The following is an 18285-nucleotide window of genomic DNA, read 5'->3' as shown; positions in this document are numbered from 1 at the left end:
TCTCTTCTTCAAACAACAACGACGTCTACGACGACGACGAAATGCAATGAAATATGTTTCATGTCTATTGTCTTCCATCAGGATCATGCGAAATGCGAGAGAATGCAAATAATACACAAAAGAGACAGTCGTGTGAATAAATAATGTGCCGTAATGAGCTTCATTTTTCACTGACTGATGATGAATGTCGTGTCGTACACACAGTAAATGGGTAACCCAAGCATCGTCGTTGTCGTCATTTTTGCTCTGTTGCATATTTTTAATGCTTTGTTTGCTTTGTCGTTTGAAAATTTTCAGTTTTTTTTTTCAACAAAAACAGGGACAAATGTGAGAGGTTCTTGTTATGGTAATTATTTGTTTTGTCATTTTTTGATGAAAAGTAATGAGAGTGTACCGATGATAATTATTAAAGTGGAAATTTTCATTATTTTTATGGTTTTGACGTCGTAAAATGGGTTTTTTGCCACACTTTACGCCGCAAAACACACTTCAAGTGTTTTTTTTTTCATTTATTTTCTACACAAAAGAATGTCATCAAAAATAAAGTCAATTACGAGCGCCTGGGCAATGTCCTTCTTCGTCGTCGTTTTGTGCGTCTGCCTCCCTCATGCGTCGCAGCAACATTCTCCGGTTACGTGATGCATTGACTTTTGCTTCGTGCGCTGCTGCCGATGCCTTGTAAGCTGCCTGTTTGGTGTTCGCAAAGTCACTTCGTGCCGCACTGAGTTGTCTTAAAAGTTGTTCGACGCGATTTTTTGCTGCTTCAAGAAGTTGCGTTTTTTCCTGCAACTCTGATTGAGCTCCTTGTGCCGCTTGTTCCGAATTGGCGACGTTGGCTTGAGCAATTTGAATCGCGCCTGTGAGAGTTTTCAGTTGAGTTGTTGCCTGTTGAGCTGCTTGCATGGCGGCATTTACGTTCGATTGCGCTTGTTGTAAACTCTGGGACTCTTCTTGGACAACGGCTTCGGCTTCGTGAACTTCTTGTTCGAGTTGCTCGACGATCGCTTGTTTGCCAGCCATCGCAGCTTCGGCGGCTTTTGCTGCTTGCAACGCTTTTTCCGCGAGTTGAGCTTTGACTTGATGCGAAGCTTGGGCGCCGGCCACTTGTTGAGCATCACTCGCAGCTTTTGCTTCCATGGCGGCTTTCATGGCGATACTTGAGGCACGTTGTTTGCTCGATCCGGTTGACATGCCGGGATATTGTGCGATTTTTTTGTCGCAAGGCGCTTCACCGTTGTTATTGGACGACGTGGGACCTTGATCCATGTAAGCAGATGAGAAGGGAGCCATTCGTTTCTTTTGATGGTAACGACGATGGAACTGAAAAATTAAATTTTTACAAAAAAAAGTGAGGAAAAAATTAAAAACTTACATTTCTGGGATAAAAATTCCGTTGCTCCTCATTTCCTTGCTCCAGTGAGACACAATTCGTAACAAAATATAAAGTGAGACACAATACAATCAAAAAATTCATCATTTTTGAGTCAAAAAAAAAAATATTTTTTTCCGTCTCTCAAACTTGCGAAAAATCCGTTATGACAATTCAATGCTTGAAAAATCGTCGGTTGCTTCGTCCACAATTTCCCATCTCGCCGCACTAATGATGATGTACAAGCCAAAACCTCCATAATCGCGTCTAAAATAACATTTATAATTGTGACAGAAAAGTCCTTTGTTCTCGCTCATGCAACGACCGAATGCGTCATAATCTTTATGGAATAATTAATCAAAGTACTGTGCAAAGGTACAAAAAAAAAGTGGAAACGAAACGAGGAAACAAGGAAAAGTCTCTAATCACATTTTCACAATTAAATGTAAAACTCGGTAACATTGTAATAATGTTTTGTGTTTTTTGGGGGGACCATATCTCCCCCTTAAATAACGACGGTTTTAATTTCATTAACAAAACAAAACTCTGCGAGACAATGGCAAAAGGTAATAATAACATTTTTGCTGGGGAGTGCAGCGAGAATGAGGAATCAAATTGTGGTAAGGACATTAAAAAAGGGGATTTTCCTTCAATGATATGCGTTTTTAGTGGAATACTGCACTAAGTGGATGTGTTTTTATGATCTGATTAACGTAATGAGAGCAATAATTGTTTAATGGAAGAACGGGAGATCATTAATTACGAAGAAGAAGTGTATTTAAGGCGTATTTAAGTCAATTTTATAGATGAGTAATTTTTATTTTATTTTTTTTTTATTGAAAAATTTACCTTGAATTTTCATCATTGACCAATTTTATTTTTTTTTGCACAATATTTGCACAGACAATATCAAGAAACTTTGCACAGTTGGTTATATGCAATCGAGAACGACCTTCAACGTTCAAGATAATTTTTGAGATAAATATTTTTGAAATTTTATTCAAAGATGATAAGAAACGAAATTTATTCAGATGTTAAATTTTGTTTATCTTATGTCAATTTTTTTGACACATCAGACAATTTTATACAAGTTTTTTTAAAATTTATTTTGAGTTTTTTATAGCTTTTTTTTCACATTTTGCAATTCTTGAGCCTAAATTAATTTCTATTCAAATTGTGCATGTTTCTTTAAACATTTGTAAGTATTCACTATAAAAAATCCATGTCTCGCAAACTTTCATATTTGCGAGACACCGCGAGACATGGTGCGAGACACCAGGACAAGAAATTTGGGGAAGACAAATATTTTAATTTTCGATATTTTTCAGCTTTTTAAAATTTTTTTTGATGGATTATGATTAGAAATAGCCAAAGGAAGTATCAAAACACAAAATTTCCTTATAAAAACTGATTTTTGACAATTTTTAGAGATTTTTTGATAAAATTGAACAAAATCAACCTTTTTTGGCATCGCAAATTACATTTTTGACTTTCAAAAATACATTGACATCATAAGAAATCAAAAATTCAAGAAAAAACTTATATTTTCATCAATTTTTCAAATTTTCAAAATTTTTACGGTGTCTCGCATCGTGTCTCGCACCGTGTCTCGCGCCATGTCTCGCGGTGTCTCGCATCATGTCTCGCAGATTTTCAGGCTTGCGAGACATGGATTTTTTATAGTGTTGAAAGTCTAAATATATCATTTTTCTTCGAAAAACTTCAAATTGACATTCACTAACGTTACCCGTTAGCTTCGTTTTACCCATCGAATGGTCTTAAAGCAAAAATTCAGCCCAAAAGTATGCAATCAAAGCAATTTTTAAAATAAATAGAATAAAATGTGGTTGAATGATTTTTTTAAAATTAATTTTCATGTCATATTTTAAGAGTCATTATATAATCCAAAAATGTTTCCATTGGTTTTCCTAATTTTTCTCCTCCAAAATAATCACTTTGTAACTCAAATAGCTTTTTAAAGTAGATTTCAAGTTATTCTGTAGCAAAATTTATACAGCACAATTTAAATTCCTACTTCTAATATTTTTTTTGTCTAAGTTAAGGCTTAGGAACAGAAAAATTAGAACGATATATGGAAAGATTTGTGGAAAATTATGGAAAAGTCTCAAATATGGCGTGTAAGGTTCATTGCATATCTCATCATATTTCATTCTATTAACAAGGGCGGATTCAGAGGGGGGACATGAAGGGCATTTGCACCCCCTTTGAAGCTAAAAAAGCACTAAAAATCACAAAAATGTCACAAAATTTAAGAAAAAAGGTGATTTTATAGATTTGCACCCTCCTTCGTGGTCCGCTGATAGCCCTCTGGATCCGCCCTTGATATTTAAAAAATTATTCGTTGAATAGTTTTAGGGTAGATTTCTACGTGCCTCGAAAAATCAAGTTTATGGGTAACGCTAGTTTTATGATTAAACAAAAAAAAAAAAATAGAAATGTCAAGAAAAATGCTTCCGTTACAAAATTTTATTTCGCTAGATGGCTCTTTGTAACCTTGAAATTTTATCTATTCACACTGAAACTTCATTTGTTATGATTTAAAAATTACAATTTTATTCTCTTATCACATTTCAACTTTTAATTTCTTATAAATTTTTTATTCTCACAGCACATCAAATATTAACTTCCTGTGGTTGTGAGTAATCTTTGCAGTCCATGACTAAACAAACGGGTCCAATAAACGCATCCAACAGATTCAGCATCAACAGAAACATGGAAAATCCGAAGCAAAAATAGAAAATCCAGTCACCAATTTCAACGATTGCATCTCTAACTTGCATTTTTCTTCAATTTTTATCAAATCTCGGATTTAAAATTCATTATTTCACAGTTTTTGTTTGAACAAAAGCAGCTCCTTTACTGGTAAAAGTAGTTAAAACGACTAAATCGATTTCTCTGCAAGATAACAACGCGGTTTAACTGACGACGCCATACGAAAAACAACAAACGCTGACATAATTTTGTTTTGAAATTTATTTTATCAGATATTTTTAGCGATAAGATAAGGCTACGAGTCACACAGCAAACCACAACCACGATGAATCGTCGTACAAAAATAAGCAATAAAAGGTAGGAATTTGTTCACGTCACTTTACAAAATTTCATCTCGGCACGTCATGACGAGGCAAATGGGCCCGAAGAAGTAATCCATTCCGTTGAGAATCAACATGAACATCGAGAAAAAGCAGCAAAAGTGGAATATCAAGTCTCCAATGTTCGATCCGAGGCTCAGCAGAATGTCGGTTCGTTTGATTGGCATTTGCGGTAAACACAAAAATTTTAAAGTTTGACGTGAATTTGTATGAGATGCGGTTTGGTGTGGTCAACACGACGACGATCGTTTCTAAACTGAGAGTAATTTTGTTGTGGATTTGAAGATGACTGACTCATACATTTGAGTATATTTCGCACTCATTGACACATAGATTAGCTTTTTATTTGTTAGTCATTGCTACTCTGATGATGTCATTGGTTGTGCGAATTTATACAATTGCCTTTATTTGCCGATAAAAAGTTATAATTTCACGTGCTACTTTGGATATTTACTCTTGTTTCTTGATTATGACGCAAAAAATAACAAAAGAAAACAATTTTGACAGAAAATTTTATTTTTTATTAAATTTTTTTTTCAAAATTATTAATTTTTTTATAATTTGAGAAACTTTTTAAACAGATTAAAAGAAAATTGAATAATTTTGGCAAAAAACTCAAATAAAAAATAAAAATTTTCATCAAATTTGTTTATATATTTTTCTAAAGTTTTCTAGATATCTTTACCTTAAAATTTAAAAAATTGAGTCCTTTAAAAATTTTATTGGAAAAAATTTCTATAGAAATATTATCCAATATTAATCCGTTTTTCCTTAATATTTAACTTGAAAACTTGAAATTTTATAAATTTTTATCTAAATTTGCACAATTTTATTCGTAAAGACTTTATTCGACTTAAATTTTCCTTCCAAACAAATATCGATTGAAATTTCTGTCTTTCCTTGAATTCATGCATTCCTGTGTGTCTTAAATACTGTCCCAAATGCCTCACAAAACATTACAAAATAAAACGAAAATCTAGCTAAAAACCAAACCGCATTGAAAGAGAAACGAATGAATGAAGTACCAAAATGAAGGAAATGTGGTTTTAGCATTCACAGATGAATTACTCGAAGAAAAGCCTTTTGTCATGTCTCTCTTTTCAAAAAATAAACACAGCTTTACAGTCGTCGTCATCCGTATTCACTGCACAAAAAAAGACGAGAATAAGAAGAAAATTCCTTTTCATCCAAACAAATTCTCCCTATTTTTCGTGTCTGTTGATGGACACATGCAGATTTGTAGCAGTTGTTGTAAGACGGAAATGTTTTCCAAGAAAAAAAATGAGGAAAAAATTGCATTTGAACCTTTTTCTTATTTTTGTCTTTAGGAAAATGGTCACTTTTGTTTACCATTGCAGAGATAAGTAAACAGACAGACGTTGTCTCTCCCATGCCAGATTCACAGATCAAATGTATTTGAAGCCAATAATCGGCTTAGAAAAGCATTATGTTGTTTGTTTGATTAGCCTCTAAGTTGATTTCTGAACACTTTAAGCAAAAATTATGTCTTGAAATTCATCAAGACTCGAAAAACGTTCTTAATTTTATATCTTAAGTCAAAAATTTCATCAAAGACGGTTAAAATTTAAACAATAATTTACACAGCTTTGTTTATAAAAAGAAACAAACAATTTTTCGTCGCAAAAGAAATATAAAATTAAGAACCAAAGACAGTGAAGACAGTCGAAAATTGTCTGCAAAAGTGAAAAAAACAAAGTTAATTAAAAAATAATAATTTGTGCAAAAAAAAAAAAACATCCAGAATGGAGTTAAATCGAAAATATCTGAAATTATTTTCGTTCTTCTTGTTAATAAACTGTAGGTGCTATTAAATATATTTGGTTTCGAAAGTGATTTTTTTAAAAATTAATTAAAGTTTTTGAAAAAAAGTATAATACGATCAAAATAATGATTTTTACATTTGTAAGAATCTTATCCAGTGGGAAATTTCGACATTTTTTTTTTGATTGTCAAGGTCTAAAATAAAAGCTCTAAAGAGTTTTTTCAACAGTTTTCCAACTTTTTGTTGGTTTTTTAAGAATTTTTTTTTAGAAAAATGAAATTTTGAGTATTTAAATTTTGAGTATGTAATTAAATATTTAATGGCTCAATATTACGATTTTAACTCGCTTAATTCTACAATTAAATATATTTTTACATCAGAAAGATAGAACTTTGTGACTTCAAATCATCAAATTTACTCAAAATTAATAAGTAAATAATAAAATTAAAAATTAACTAATAAGTAAAAATAAATTAGGTAAAAAGTAAAGAAATATACAGGTTTTTTTCCAGTGGCGGATTTACACTTAGGCTGATAAGGCTGAAACCTTAGGCTTCTTGTAAAACAAAATTATTTAAAATTAATAACTTTACTTGGCCCTTAACTTGTTGAATAGGGCTAAATATTTTCAACTAAATTGTTTTAAAATCCATTTATTTTCAAAGTTCAATAAAAAATAAGTGAAGAAACCAGGGGAACGAAAAGATCCTTTTTTATTTTCAATTGAAAATAATGCCCTTACATTTTTAAATCGAAAATTTTCGATTTTTCAAAAAAAAAAATAAAATAAAAAATAAATAAAAAATTTCATAAAATATCCATATAAAAGTTTTTTCCATGTATACATGTAAAAATATTATTTAAAACAAAAAAATAATTTTCAAATTTTATGTGAAAACCAAAATATAGATTTTTTAACTTTAAAAAATTTTTTCCTCGAGTTTCAATTTAAAAATATCAATTAAAAGATTTTATATAGTTACCTAACCTAAACTTTACATTTAAATTTTGAAAGTGAGAATATTAATATTTGTGTTTTCTTAGGTGTCGTTGAAGCTACTATACATTTAGGTAGCTTTGATTTTATCGTAGTTGGATCTGGATCTGCTGGAAGTGTTGTTGCAAGTCGGTAAGTTTTAACATTTTTTTTTAATTTTAAATTTTAAAAGATGATATTTATTTTTTTATATTTTTTAGGCTTTCAGAAAACCATAAAGTTAGTGTTTTACTGCTTGAAGCAGGCTCAGCAACGCAACATCCTTTCGCATTCATACCTGCTGGGTCGATTATGCAAACTGAAAGCTCCATATGGAATTGGAAATTCAAAGCGGAAAAATCTGAGGGAAATTGTCTCGGCTGTATAGATCAAAAATGCTGCTTTCCACACGGAAAACTTCTTGGCGGTACATCAGTACTTAATGCGATGATGTACGTGCGTGGACATAAAGCTGACTATGATGGATGGGGTCTTGACGGATGGAGTTGGGATGATGTATTGCCGTACTTTAAGAAAGCTGAACGAAACTCTTTGGATCCCACAAGAGGTGAATTCGATCCCAATGTTCATGGCACCGAGGGAAAAATGAATACAAATTTCGTGAACTATCGTACACAGATGGCAGAAGATGTATATAAAGCAGCAAGAAATGTAGGATATGCATGGGATCTCGATTACAACAGTGGAAGTCAATTGGGAGTGCATTATCTTCAATGTAACACGTTTGAAGGAAAACGAGAAGATACAGGCACGAGATATATTCGAGATGTTCTTCCACGATCTAATTTAGTGGTAAGTTTGGACTCACACGTGACGCAGATTTTGTTCGAAGGAAATAAGGCAACGGGAGTTTTGTACAAATATCTAGGACTTATTACATTTAAAGCCACCGCTAAAAAGGAAGTGATTTTGAGTGCTGGCGCAATCAACTCTCCGCAACTCCTAATCTTGAGCGGAGTTGGACCTCAAGAAACTTTAACTAAGTTTAAGATAACTCCAGTAAAATATTTGCCAGTAGGACAAAACTTTCAAGATCATCCCCATATTTATGCTCCAACGTATATGTTAAACTCTACCGGTAATACTGTTGATCTTGGAGATCTAACTTTGTGGAATTTTCTTAAGTCAATCATTAATGTGCCAAATCCATTGCACCTCCCTCATGGTTCAGAAGGGTACGTTTTTGTTAGAAAGGAGAATTCTCCATTGCCTGTTGGTGTTCCCGATATTGAACTTATAATAACATCGTCAGACCCTACTAAAGCTGCTCACTGGCAATTAGATTATTATTGCATAGACAAAGTATTTTTCGATAAGGCGTTCGGAAATTTGAAAAAACATAAAAAAGATACAATTACGCTTGCACCTATGTTGCTACATCCACGAACATTCGGAAACGTAACGATTCGTGATACTAATCCATTCTCAAAGCCAGTCATCCATAATCCAATGTTTAAAGATCCGTACGAAAAGGAAGCGATGCTATTTGGAATTCGTGAGGCAAAAAAGATAATCGAATCTTCTTACTTTGCTAAATACAATCCACAACTCTACAAATATGACATCGAAGCATGCAACGGATTTGTTTTTGATGAGGACAATTGGTGGTATTGTGTAATGGATTACTTGCAAACGACGCTCCATCATGATTCTGGAACTTGTCGCATGGGCACTGAAGAAGATGTAAGAACTGTCGTTACGCCAGATTTGAAGGTTAAAGGCATTCAAAAATTGAGAGTTGTTGATGCTTCAGTCATTCCAGAAATCAATTCAGGACATACGGCAGCGCCAACTATGATGATCGCTGAAAAGGCAGCACATCTCATCAAGTTGGAGCATAATATTCAGTAAAAATATTCTTCGAACGAGTAGGTTTTTTGTGTCTTCAGAGTTTTTTTTTCCTAACTCGTTGACCATTCACAAGTTAATTTTCGTTTGTTAAAATATTATTCAATAAAGTGTACTAAAAATTAGTGGAACCGCAAACTTTGTTCTACTCGTCGAAATTATTTTTTCACAGGTAGAAATTAACTCTTTTTTTGTGCAATGAAATTAAATTCAAAGAAAATATAGTTTTTGTTATTATGAAGCAGGAATTCCTGAATTTACCGGTAGGCTGATAAGGCTTCAGCTTAGGCCCCAAGATTTCTGTAGAACAAAATTCTTTAAAATAGGCCCGAAAATTTTTGAAAAAGCCTAATGGTCCCATTGCCAAAAAATTCGAAAAAATTCGCAACTCTTTATAAGATAAAAATTATGCAATGAAGTTTACGTGCTGTTTTGAAAATTTCTCTGAATTATATTTAATTCACGAAATAAATAGAACAAATCGTACATTTCTGTTCCAAAATCTTCTCACATTAAATCTTGACACGCAGCAAAAAAAAAAAGTTTTTTGATATTAAACTTGAGCTATGACATTCCAAAATTTATATGAATTTTCTGTTTCAATTTTCTACTTGTATTTAAAAATTTCGTTTGATTTCGTTTGAAAGTAAATTTTCATTTGATAGTTTCATTCTTAAAATCTCACGAAACTCATCTTAACTTGCAAATGGTTTCAATTTATTACTTTTAGTTGACCTTCAGTTATAAATTCCAACAAAATAGGCAAAAATTCTAACATTAATTTAAACAGCTTTTTTGCAAAACAAATATTCGATTTGCGTCACAAATTTAATATAAAATTAGGAGGAACTAAAGGTAATTAAGTCAGTCGAAAATTTTCTGATAGAAGTGATAGAAAAAATATAAATTAATAAAAAAATCAGCAAAAACATCTAGAATGGAGCTACTTCGAAAATATCTCAAAATATTTTGGTTCCTCTTGTTATTAAAATGTAAGTGCTTTTATATTTTTATATATTATTGTTTTTATATTATTGGTTAAGTTAAAATTTTTAATGTTAATTAAATTGTTTTTGAAAAAAAAGTGAACTCAGATTTAAATAGTTGAAAAAAATATTATTAAATTTAAACAACGTGGATTTTAGACTACATGCCAGGTTGTATTTTTTATGATTATTTTCTGTTAAAAAAAAGAAAAAATAGAAAGCTAAAGAATTTCTAAATTTAAATTGAAAATTTAATGTAATTAATTTTTTTTTACTCTTCGGTATGTTAGATGTCGTCGAAGCTCAACTAACTGGAGGTAAATACGATTTTATCGTAATTGGATCTGGATCTGCTGGAAGTGTTGTTGCAAGTCGGTAAGTTTTAACATTTTTTTTTAAATTTTAATTTAAAAGATATTTATTTTTTTTATATTTTAGGCTTTCAGAAAACCGTAAAGTTAGTGTTTTACTGCTTGAAGCTGGCTCGGCAACACAGCACCCTTTAGCTTTTGTTCCCGCTGCGGCGATTATGCAACCTGAAAGCTCCATTTGGAATTGGAAATTCACGTCAGAGCAATCCGAAGGAAACTGCCTCGGTATGGTGGATCAAAAATGTTGCTTTCCACACGGAAAACTTCTTGGCGGTACATCAGTACTTAATTCGATGATGCACACGCGTGGTAACAAAGCCGACTATGATGGTTGGGAGCTAGACGGATGGAATTGGGATGAAGTGTTGCCATATTTTATGAAAGCTGAACGGAATACTTTAGATTCTGCAAGAGGAAAATTCGATCCGAATGTTCATGGCACAAAGGGTAAAATGAATACAAATTTCGCGGACTATCGTACAATCATCTCAGAAGACGTATATAAAGCAGCCAAAAAGCTGAATTATGCATATGATTTTGATTACAATAATGGAAGTCAATTGGGAGTGCATTATCTTCAATGTAACACTTTTGAAGGAAAACGAGAAGATACCGGCACGAGATATATTCGAGATGTTCTTCCACGATCTAACTTAGAGGTGAGTGTCGACTCGCACGTAATGAAGATTTTGTTCGATGGAAATAAAGCAACGGGTGTTTTGTTCAAACGAGGAGGACTTACTTTCAAAGCAACGGCTACGAAAGAAGTAATATTAAGTGCTGGTGCAGTAAATTCCCCACAACTCTTAATCTTGAGTGGAATTGGACCTCAAGAGACTTTAACTAAATTTGACATTCCTCCGGTAAAATATTTACCGGTAGGTCAAAACTTTCAAGATCATCCTTTTATTCTTGGTCCAACGTATATGTTAAACACTACAGGAAATTCCATTGATCTTGGAGATGTCAATTTGTGGAATGTTCTTATGTTGATTTTTAGTGAGCCAAATCCATTGCACATCCCTCATGCCTCTGAAGGGTACGTCTTTGTTAGAAAGGAGAACTCTCCATTGCCTGTTGGTGTTCCCGATATTGAACTTATAATAACATCGTCAGACGTTACCAAAAGTGGCCATTGGCAACGAGATTATTTTTGCATAGAACCTGGATTTTACGATAAAGCTTTCGGAAAATTGAAAAGCAATAAAAAAGACAGTATAACACTTGCACCTATGTTGCTTCATCCAAAAACAGTGGGAAACGTTACAATTCGTGACACAAACCCATTCTCAAAGGCAGTAATTAACTACCCAATGTTTAAAGATCCGTATGACATAGAAGCGATGCTTTTCGGAATTCATGAGGCACGAAAGATAATCGAGTCTCCTTACTTTGCTAAATACAATCCGCAACTGTTTCGGTATGATATTGATGCTTGCAACCATTTGATAAAAGACGAAAATGACGGAGGTACAGATGAATGGTGGCTTTGTGTGTTAGCTTACGTGCAAACGACGCTCCATCATGACTCGGGAACGTGTCGCATGGGCACTGAAGAAGATGTTAGAACTGTCGTAACGCCAGATTTGAAGGTTAAAGGTATCCAAAAGTTGAGAGTAGTTGATGCTTCGGTCATTCCGGAAGTCATTTCAGGACATACGGCAGCGCCAACTATGATGATCGCTGAAAAGGCAGCACATCTCATCAAGTTGGAGCATAATTTTTCGTAAAAACATTCTTGGAACGAGTGGGTTTTTTGTGTCTTCAAAGTTTTATTTCCTATCTTGTTAAAAAAAATTATATTATGCAATAAAGTGTACTAAAAATTAATGGACCCGTAAACTTTGTTTTATCCGTTAAACTTTTATCCATTAAATAAACAAAAAAAGAAGGTTTTGGAATAGAAAAAATTGAAGTTAGTTCACGAGACGCGTTAGTTTGTTGTAAAATAATAGAAAACTCATTTTTCGATTTTAATGCTAAAGTAATTCTATCAGTGTTTTATTCTTAAATCCATGTCATTTCATACCTTATTACTCAAAAACAACGGTTTTGAGTCATGAATTCCATTCAAATGGGTCAACTTCCAGGTTTATACAGCTTTGTTTGAAAAATGAATGTTCAATTTGCGTCGCAAATGAAATATAAAGTTAAGAACCAAAGGTAATGCAGTCAGTCACAAATTGTCAGTAAAAGTGAGAAAAATAAAGCTGATTATTTAAAAAAAATTGTTGCAGAAAATACTTCTAGAATGAAGTTAAATCAAAATTATCTTAAAATATTTTTGTTCCTTTTGTTACAAAATGGTACTTACTTTTTAGTTCAAACTTTTTTTTTTGTTCATAATTTAAAATTTTGGAAATCAATTGAATTTGAATGTTTTTGCCAAATAATTTAAATATAAATATATTTATATAGAAGTTTAAATAAATTAGATAGTTAAATATCAGTAAAAGAAGATTAAAATAATTAAAAAAAATGTTTGTTATTAGATTCAAAAATATGACTCATATTATTTAGCAGAATTTAAAGAAAACTGTTGTAGATAGATTTTAATTTCAAATTTTTATATTGAAAGTTATAAATTTTTATAAAGCTTCTTTTGTTTTGACCTTTGGGGTTGTAGATGTCATCAAAGCTCAACTACCTATAGGTACTTTCGATTTTATCGTAATTGGATCTGGATCTGCAGGAAGTATTGTTGCAAGTCGGTAAGTTTTAATTTTTTTTTCTTTTAATCAAACGGTATTTAATTTGTGATACTTTCAGCCTTTCAGAAAATCGTAAGGTCAGGGTTTTACTGCTTGAAGCTGGTTCAGCAACACAACATCCTTTAGCTTTTATTCCTGCTGCGTCAGCTTCGCAACTTGAAACCAACCTGTGGAATTGGGAGTTCACATCAGAAAAATCCGATCGGAATTGCCTTGCTATGGTAGATCAAAAATGTTGCTTTCCACACGGTAAAACACTTGGCGGCACATCAGTAATCAATGGAATGATGTACACGCGTGGTAATAAAGGCGACTTTGATGCATGGGGTCTTGACGGATGGAGTTGGGATGATGTGTTACCGTATTTTATGAAAGCCGAACGGAATAGTTTGGATCCCGCAAGGGGAAAATTCGATCCGAATGTTCATGGCACAGAGGGTAAAATGAATACAAATTTCGTGGACTATCGTACAATCATCTCAGAAGATGTATATGAAGCAGCCAAAAACTTGAGCTATGCATATGATTTTGATTACAATAATGGAAGTCAATTGGGAGTGCATTATCTTCAATGTAACACGTTTGAAGGAAAACGAGAAGATACCGGCACGAGATATATTCGAGATGTTCTTCCGCGATCTAATTTAGTGGTAAGTGTAGATTCACACGTAACGAAGATTTTGTTCGATGGAAATAAAGCAACGGGAGTTTTGTACAAATCACTTGGAATTACTTTCCAAGCAATCGCCAAAAAGGAAATAATTTTAAGTGCTGGCGCAATCAATTCTCCGCAACTCCTAATCTTGAGCGGAATTGGACCTCAAGAGACTCTAACTAAATTTAAGATTCCTAAGGTAAAATATTTGCCAGTAGGTCAAAACTTTCAAGATCATCCTTTTGTTTTTGGTCCAACGTATATGTTGAATACCACCGGAAATTCCGTTGGTGTTGGAGATGTTAATTTGTGGAATTTGCTTATGTTAAGCATTAATGAGCCAAATCCATTACACATCCCTCATGGTTCAGAAGGTTACGTTTTTGTTCGAATGAATGATTCTCATTTGCCTAGTGGTGTTCCTGACATTGAACTTATATTCTCAGCCACTGATATTACCAACGCTGGTGACTACCAACGAGATTATTTTTGCATTGAAAAACAATTTTACGATAAGGCGTTTAAAAAATTGATAGAACATGAAAAAGATTCTGTCACATTAGCACCTATGTTGCTCCATCCAAAAACAGTGGGAAACGTTACAATTCGTGACACAAACCCATTCTCAAAGGCAGTAATTAACTACCCAATGTTCAAAGATCCGTACGACACAAAAGCGTTACTATTTGGAATTCATGAGGCAAAAAACATAATCGAATCTTCTTACTTTGCGAAATACAATCCACAACTATACCAATATGACATCGAAGAATGCAACGCATTCATGTTTGATACTAACAATTGGTGGCTTTGTGTGAAAGATTACTTACAAACAACACTCCATCATGATTCTGGAACTTGTCGCATGGGCGTTGAAGAAGATGTAAGAACTGTCGTAACGCCCAATTTAAAGGTTAAAGGGATTCAAAAGTTAAGAGTTGTTGATGCTTCGGTCATTCCGGAAGTCATTTCAGGACATACTGCAGCGCCAACTATGATGTTAGCTGAAAAGGCAGCACATCTCATCAAGTTGGAGCATAATATTCAGTAAAAATATTCTTCGAACGAGTAGGTTTCTTGTGTCTTCAGAGTTTTTTTTTTCCTATCTTGTTAAAAAACATTATATTATTCAATAAAGTGTACTAAAAATTAATGGACCTTCAAACTTTGTTCTAATCGTCGAAAGTTTTTCTTTGTTTTTACAAGAAGATATTAACACTTAAATTTATACAATGAATTTGTTTTTTTTTTGAAAGCATACAATTTTTGATATTTTGAGTCGTATTTTAAAAAAAATCTCGTAACTGTTCGTTTTTATTGTAACTATTCACTAATTATTGCTTTAAAAAATGCGTTAGTTGCATATAAAAAAAAATCTTGTATGGGTCATATATTTACTACAATAATAATTGGTGTGAATTTCATGAGAAAAAACTAATTATATATAAAAATTTAGAGGCTTATTTACCAAAAAATGCAATTTCATTCATTTACTAGAAAATATTTTTTCTCAAAATCTATCTCACAAAATTTATCAAGACTCGCAAACTGTTTCATCTTAATAACTTTATTCATAAATTCCAACAAAATAGTCACAAATTTAAACAGCTTTTTTGCAAAATAAATATCTAACTTGCGTCACCAATGATATATAAAATTAAGAACCAAAGGTAACCAAGTCAGTCGATAATTGTCAGTAATAGTGAAAAAGACAAAGTTTTTCTAAAAAAAAATTATTGCAGTTACACATTTTAAAATGGAATTAACTCGAAAATATTTGAAACTATTTTCATTCCTGTTGCTACTAAATTGTACTTATTTCATTACTTAAAAAATATTTTTGTTTAATCGAATTTGAAATTTTTTGCAAATTAATTTTATTTTAAATATAATAAAAAAATATAAAAATTCAAATAATTTAGTTTGTAAAAAATTAGGAAAATTAGATTGTGATAATTTAAAAAACGTTGTTTTTTTGATCGATTTTTTTTTTGTTCAAAAAAACTGTAGAAAAAAATTTAAATATTAATTTTGTAAATAAGTATATATGTAACTCTTTGTTATTTTAGATGTCGTCAAGGCTCAACTACCTGGAGGAAAATATGATTTTATCGTAATTGGATCTGGATCTGCTGGAAGTGTTGTTGCAAGTCGGTAAGTTTTAACATTTTTTTTTAATTTTAATTTAAAAGATGATATTTATTTTTTTTAAAATATTTTTTAGGCTTTCAGAAAACCGTAAAGTTAGTGTTTTACTGCTTGAAGCAGGCTCAGCAACACAACCTCCTTTAGCTTTTGTTCCTGCTGCGTCGATTATGAATCCTGAAAGTTCCATTTGGAATTGGAAATTCACGTCAGAGCAATCCGAAGGAAACTGCCTCGGTATGGTGGATCAAAAATGTTGCTTTCCACACGGAAAACTTCTTGGCGGTACATCAGTACTCAATTCGATGATGTATGTACGTGGTAATAAAGCTGACTATGATGGATGGGGTCTTGACGGATGGAGTTGGGATGATGTGTTACCGTTCTTTATGAAGGCTGAACGGAATGCTTTGAACCCTGCAAGAGGAAAATTCGATCCGAATGTTCATGGCACAGAGGGAAAAATGAATACAATGTTCCTGGATTATCGAACAATCATCTCAGAAGATTTATATGAGGCAGCCAAAAACTTGAGCTATGCATGGGAATTTGACCACAATAATGGAAGTCAATTGGGAGTGCATTATATGCAAATGAACATAAGAGATGGACATCGCGAGGACACAGGAACCAGATATATTCGAGATGTTCTTCCGCGATCTAACTTAGAGGTGAGTGTCGAATCGCATGTAACGAAGATTTTGTTCGATGGAAATAAAGCAACGGGCGTTTTGTTCAAACGAGCAGGACTTACCTTCAAAGCGACAGCTACAAAAGAAATTATTTTGAGTGCTGGCGCAATCAACTCTCCGCAACTCTTAATCTTAAGCGGAATTGGACCTCAAGAGACTCTAACTAAATTTAAGATTCCTAAGGTAAAATATTTGCCAGTGGGTCAAAACTTTCAAGATCATCCTTTTATTCTTGGACCAACGTACATTTTAAATACTACAGGAAATTCTGTTGATCTTGGAGATATCACTGTATGGAATGCTCTTTTACAACTTGGAAATCAACCAAATCCATTGAATATCCCTCTCGCCACAGAAGGGTACATTTTTGTTCGAAAGGATGATTCTCCATTGCCTGAAGGTGTTCCTGACATTGAACTTCTATACTTAGCATCCGACGTTACTAACGGGGGTCACTGGCAACGAGATTACTTTTGCTTAGAACCAGAATTTTTCGATAAGGCTTTCGGAAAATTGAAAAGTAATAAAAAAGACAGTATAACAGTAGGACCAATGTTGCTCCATCCACGAACAGTGGGAAATGTAACAATTCGGGACACAAATCCATTCTCAAAGGCAGTCATTCACAATCCAATGTTTAAAGATCCGTATGACATAGAAGCGATGCTTTTCGGAATTCATGAGGCAAAAAAGATAGTCGAATCTTCTTACTTTGCTAAATACAATCCGCAACTGTTTCGGTATGATATTGATGCTTGCAACCATTTGATAAATGACGACGATGACGATAAATGGTGGCTTTGTGTGTTGGCTTACGTGCAAACGACGCTTCATCATGATTCGGGAACGTGTCGCATGGGCACTGAAGATGATGAAAGGACTGTCGTTACACCAGATTTGAAGGTTAAAGGTATTCAAAAATTGAGAGTCGCTGATGCTTCGATCATTCCAGAAGGCCTTTCAGGACATACGGGGTCGCCATCTATGATGATCGGTGAGAAGGTAGCACATCTCATCAAGTTGGAACATGGACTTTAATTTAATAGTTGAGTGAATGACTTTTTTTAATTCCTGATTTATTAAAGTAATTTTCTTCGGGCTTTTTTTTGTCTCTTTTGTATCAATTTTCGTTTTTCAATAAAGTCAGTAAAGTATGTTTAAATTTAACTTGAGGTTTAATCTGTTAAATTTGGTTTTTTTTTATAAAAATGAACTTATTTGTTAAAAATTATTTTTTATTTGAAAATTTTACTCTCAAAATCTATCTCATGAAATTCATCAAAACTGCTCCAACAGTCACAAGCATCACAGCACCAATCTCTTTCGAGACGAGCCCAGGAGCAGAGTTACACAAATCCTTTTTGCAAACATTGCACTTATCATTTTGGGTTTGTTCACATTCTTTTTCGTTGATTGTGCATCGTTTAATTTGGACATGTTTATATTCATCTAAAAAATCACAAATTTAATAAGAAAATATTTTTTTATAATAATTTCTATAAAACCTCACCTTTGGTAATCATTGACAAACAATATGACGAATTGCTAACACAATCACTTTCAATCCATTGCGATTTCGAGCAATTACCGAGCGTTTGGTTCGATCCAACGAAAA

At 32.9% G+C, this 18285-nt stretch overlaps 4 protein-coding genes across 4 annotated transcripts; 3 read left to right on the top strand and 1 right to left on the bottom strand.

Moving 5' to 3' along the window:
* Positions 1–546: 546 nt before the first annotated feature.
* Positions 547–4170, bottom strand: LOC134828633 (uncharacterized). Its single transcript, XM_063841616.1, has 2 exons — positions 4015–4170; positions 547–1320 (listed from the first exon to the last, which is right to left on the bottom strand). Exons 1-2 carry the CDS (start codon positions 4168–4170, stop codon positions 547–549), a joined length of 930 nt encoding a protein of 309 aa, XP_063697686.1.
* A 387-nt stretch (positions 4171–4557) lies between these two features.
* On the top strand, positions 4558–9113 carry LOC134828632 (4-pyridoxate dehydrogenase-like). The gene is made up of 3 exons (XM_063841615.1): positions 4558–4654; positions 7310–7394; positions 7463–9113. Exons 1-3 carry the CDS (start codon positions 4558–4560, stop codon positions 9111–9113), a joined length of 1833 nt encoding a protein of 610 aa, XP_063697685.1.
* A 1266-nt stretch (positions 9114–10379) lies between these two features.
* On the top strand, positions 10380–14884 carry LOC134828631 (uncharacterized). The gene is made up of 3 exons (XM_063841613.1): positions 10380–10471; positions 10535–12193; positions 13237–14884. The coding sequence occupies exons 1-3, from the start codon at positions 10380–10382 to the stop codon at positions 14882–14884; spliced, it is 3399 nt and encodes a 1132-aa protein (XP_063697683.1).
* A 298-nt stretch (positions 14885–15182) lies between these two features.
* LOC134828630 (uncharacterized) lies at positions 15183–16923 on the top strand. Its single transcript, XM_063841612.1, has 4 exons — positions 15183–15186; positions 15903–15987; positions 16058–16649; positions 16870–16923. Exons 1-4 carry the CDS (start codon positions 15183–15185, stop codon positions 16921–16923), a joined length of 735 nt encoding a protein of 244 aa, XP_063697682.1.
* The last annotated feature ends 1362 nt before the right edge of the window (positions 16924–18285 follow it).

Source organism: Culicoides brevitarsis, chromosome 2, assembly GCF_036172545.1.
Source record: "Culicoides brevitarsis isolate CSIRO-B50_1 chromosome 2, AGI_CSIRO_Cbre_v1, whole genome shotgun sequence".
Classification (NCBI taxonomy): Eukaryota; Metazoa; Arthropoda; class Insecta; order Diptera; family Ceratopogonidae; genus Culicoides; species Culicoides brevitarsis.
The sequence above is the reverse complement of the archived record's forward strand: the minus strand, read 5'-3'. Positions and strand labels throughout refer to the sequence as shown.